Raw genomic sequence first — 2,688 nt, forward strand, 5'->3', positions numbered from 1 at the left:
CCAGTGCTCCCAGTCCCCTCCCCAGTGACCCCATGACCCCTTATCCCCCTCCCAGTGCTCCCAGTCCCCTCCCTAATGCCTCCACATCCGTGTGTCCCCTTCCCCCCAGATCCCTTTGTCCCCTTCCCAGTGCTCCCAGTCCCCTCCCCATTGCCTCCAGTTCCCTTTGTGCCCCTCCCAGTGCTCCCAGTCCCCTCCCCAGTGACCCCATGACCCCTTATCCCCCTCCCAGTGCTCCCAGTCCCCTCCCTAATGCCTCCACATCCGTGTGTCCCCTTCCCAGTGCTTTCAGTCCCCTCCCCAGTGTCCCCATGTCCCTTTGTCCCCTTCCCAGTGCTCCCAGTCCCCTCCCCAGTGCCCCCACTCACTCCTCTGTCCCCACAGCTCACCTTGGCCGATGGCACAGTGACCGCTGACCATGTGGTCAGTGCCCTCCCAGCTGCAGGTAGGACTGTGGGACCAGGACCCCCGTGTCCCCCCGGGGTGGGGAGGCCACCAGTGTCCCCCTAATGTCCCCTCACTGTCCCCCAGCCCTGGCAGAGGCACTGCCACCCGAGGCTGAGCCGCTGGCCCAGGAGCTCCGACGCATCCCCAGTGCCACCGTGGCCGTGGTCAACCTGCAGTACGAGGGGGTCACGCTGCCTGTCACGGTGAGAAGTGTCCCCTGCCACCCCCAAGGGTGTCCCCAAATCCCAGGAGTGACCTCACCCTGCCCTTTCCTCAGGGCTTTGGGCACTTGGTACCCTCCTCGGAGGATCCCGCGCTCCTGGGCATCGTCTACGACTCGGTGGCATTCCCCGAGCACAACGGCTCGGGGTCACCCTCAGTGAGGCTCACGGTGGGTGACAGGGACAGGGGGAGCTCGGGGACGATTTTGGGGTGCTGATGGTGTCCCCCAGGTGATGTTGGGAGGCGCCTGGTTCCGGCAGAGCTTCGGGGACCCCGTGGCAGTGCCCCCCGAGCTGCTGCTGCGGCGAGCGCAGGAGGCCGTGAGGGATCAGCTGGGCCTGGAGGGGACCCCAACCCGCTCCATGGTCAGGGTGCAGCAGGTGGGTGACACTTTTTGGGGGGGTGTCAGTGGGTTGACCTGGATTTGGTCAATGGTTGTTGAGCTTAGTCAATAGGTTAACCCGAATTTGGTCAATGAGCTGAACTTATCAATGGGCTGACCTAGACTTGGTCAATGGTTGAACTTGGTCAACAGGTTGACCTGGACATGGTCAGTGAGTTGAACTTGATCAATGGGTTGACCTGAATTTGGTCAATGAATTGAGCTTGATCAATGGGTTGAACTTGATCAATGGGTTGACCTGGATCAATAGGTTGACCTGGGCCTGGTCAATGGGTTGGACTTGGTCAATGGGTTGAACTGGATCAATAGGTTGACCTGGGCCTGGTCAATGGGTTGGACTTGGTCAATGGGTTGAACTGGATCAATAGGTTGACCTGGGCCTGGTCAATGGGTTGGACTTGGTCAATGGGTTGAACTGGATCAATAGGTTGACCTGGGCCTGGTCAATGGGTTGGACTTGGTCAATGGGTTGAACTGGATCAATAGGTTGACCTGGGCCTGGTCAATGGGTTGGACTTGGTCAATGGGTTGAACTGGATCAATAGGTTGACCTGGGCCTGGTCAATGGGTTGGACTTGGTCAATGGGTTGAACTGGATCAATAGGTTGACCTGGGCCTGGTCAATGGGTTGGACTTGGTCAATGGGTTGAACTGGATCAATAGGTTGACCTGGGCCTGGTCAATGGGTTGGACTTGGTCAATGGGTTGAACTGGATCAATAGGTTGACCTGGGCCTGGTCAATGGGTTGGACTTGGTCAATGGGTTGAACTGGATCAATAGGTTGACCTGGGCCTGGTCAATGGGTTGGACTTGGTCAATGGGTTGAACTGGATCAATAGGTTGACCTGGGCCTGGTCAATGGGTTGGACTTGGTCAATGGGTTGAACTGGATCAATAGGTTGACCTGGGCCTGGTCAATGGGTTGGACTTGGTCAATGGGTTGAACTTGGTCAATGAGTTGAACTTAAGTCAATAGGTTAACCTGAATTTGGTCAATGAGTTGAGCTTGATCAATGGGTTGAACTGGATCAATGGGTTGACCTGGACTTGGTCAATGGGTTGAACTGGATCAATGGGTTGACCTGGGCCTGATCAATGGGTTGGACATGGTCAATGGGCTGGGATAGAGACTTGCCAGGGACCCCCCAGGACTCACCTGTGCCCTCCTTTCCTCCCCCAGAACTGCATCCCCCAGTACACCCTGGGCCACTGGCAGCGCATAGGTAAGAGGGGCACTCTGGGGGGTACCCCGTGGGGGTTCCCCAGACTTTTGGGGGTCCCTTACCCCCCACATCCCATCCCTGTCCCCCCCAGAACGGATCAACCAGTTCCTGAAGGAGAAGGAGCTGCCTCTGAGCCTGATTGGGGCATCCTACAACGGTGTCTCCGTCAACGATTGCATCGCCAGTGCCAAGGCAGCCGTGGGGCAACTCTTGGGGTCACCCCCCTGAACCCCAACCCCCCCCCCAGGGGGGTCCCCATGGCTCCTGTGCCCTCCCCCAAATCCTGTGGCTGTAGGACAAAGTGATTTTTTTATATTGAAAAAACCATTAGAAAGGTCCAGGGAGCTGCTCATAAATACAATAAATACCCACGCGCCCATCTTGGGGACCCC

General features: G+C 57.7%; 1 protein-coding gene across 1 annotated transcript; it reads left to right on the forward strand.

The window, feature by feature from the left end:
• Positions 1 to 384: 384 nt before the first annotated feature.
• Positions 385 to 2,524, forward strand: PPOX (protoporphyrinogen oxidase; the record flags this gene model as incomplete). The annotated part of the gene is made up of 6 exons (XM_009075815.1): positions 385 to 445; positions 532 to 650; positions 725 to 838; positions 900 to 1,049; positions 2,254 to 2,296; positions 2,388 to 2,524. Coding segments are annotated over 6 exons (624 nt in total), but the record flags the coding sequence as incomplete, so codon positions are not given.
• Between the last annotated feature and the right edge of the window lie 164 nt (positions 2,525 to 2,688).

Source organism: Acanthisitta chloris, unplaced genomic scaffold (genome assembly GCF_000695815.1).
Source record: "Acanthisitta chloris isolate BGI_N310 unplaced genomic scaffold, ASM69581v1 scaffold19765, whole genome shotgun sequence".
Classification (NCBI taxonomy): Eukaryota; Metazoa; Chordata; class Aves; order Passeriformes; family Acanthisittidae; genus Acanthisitta; species Acanthisitta chloris.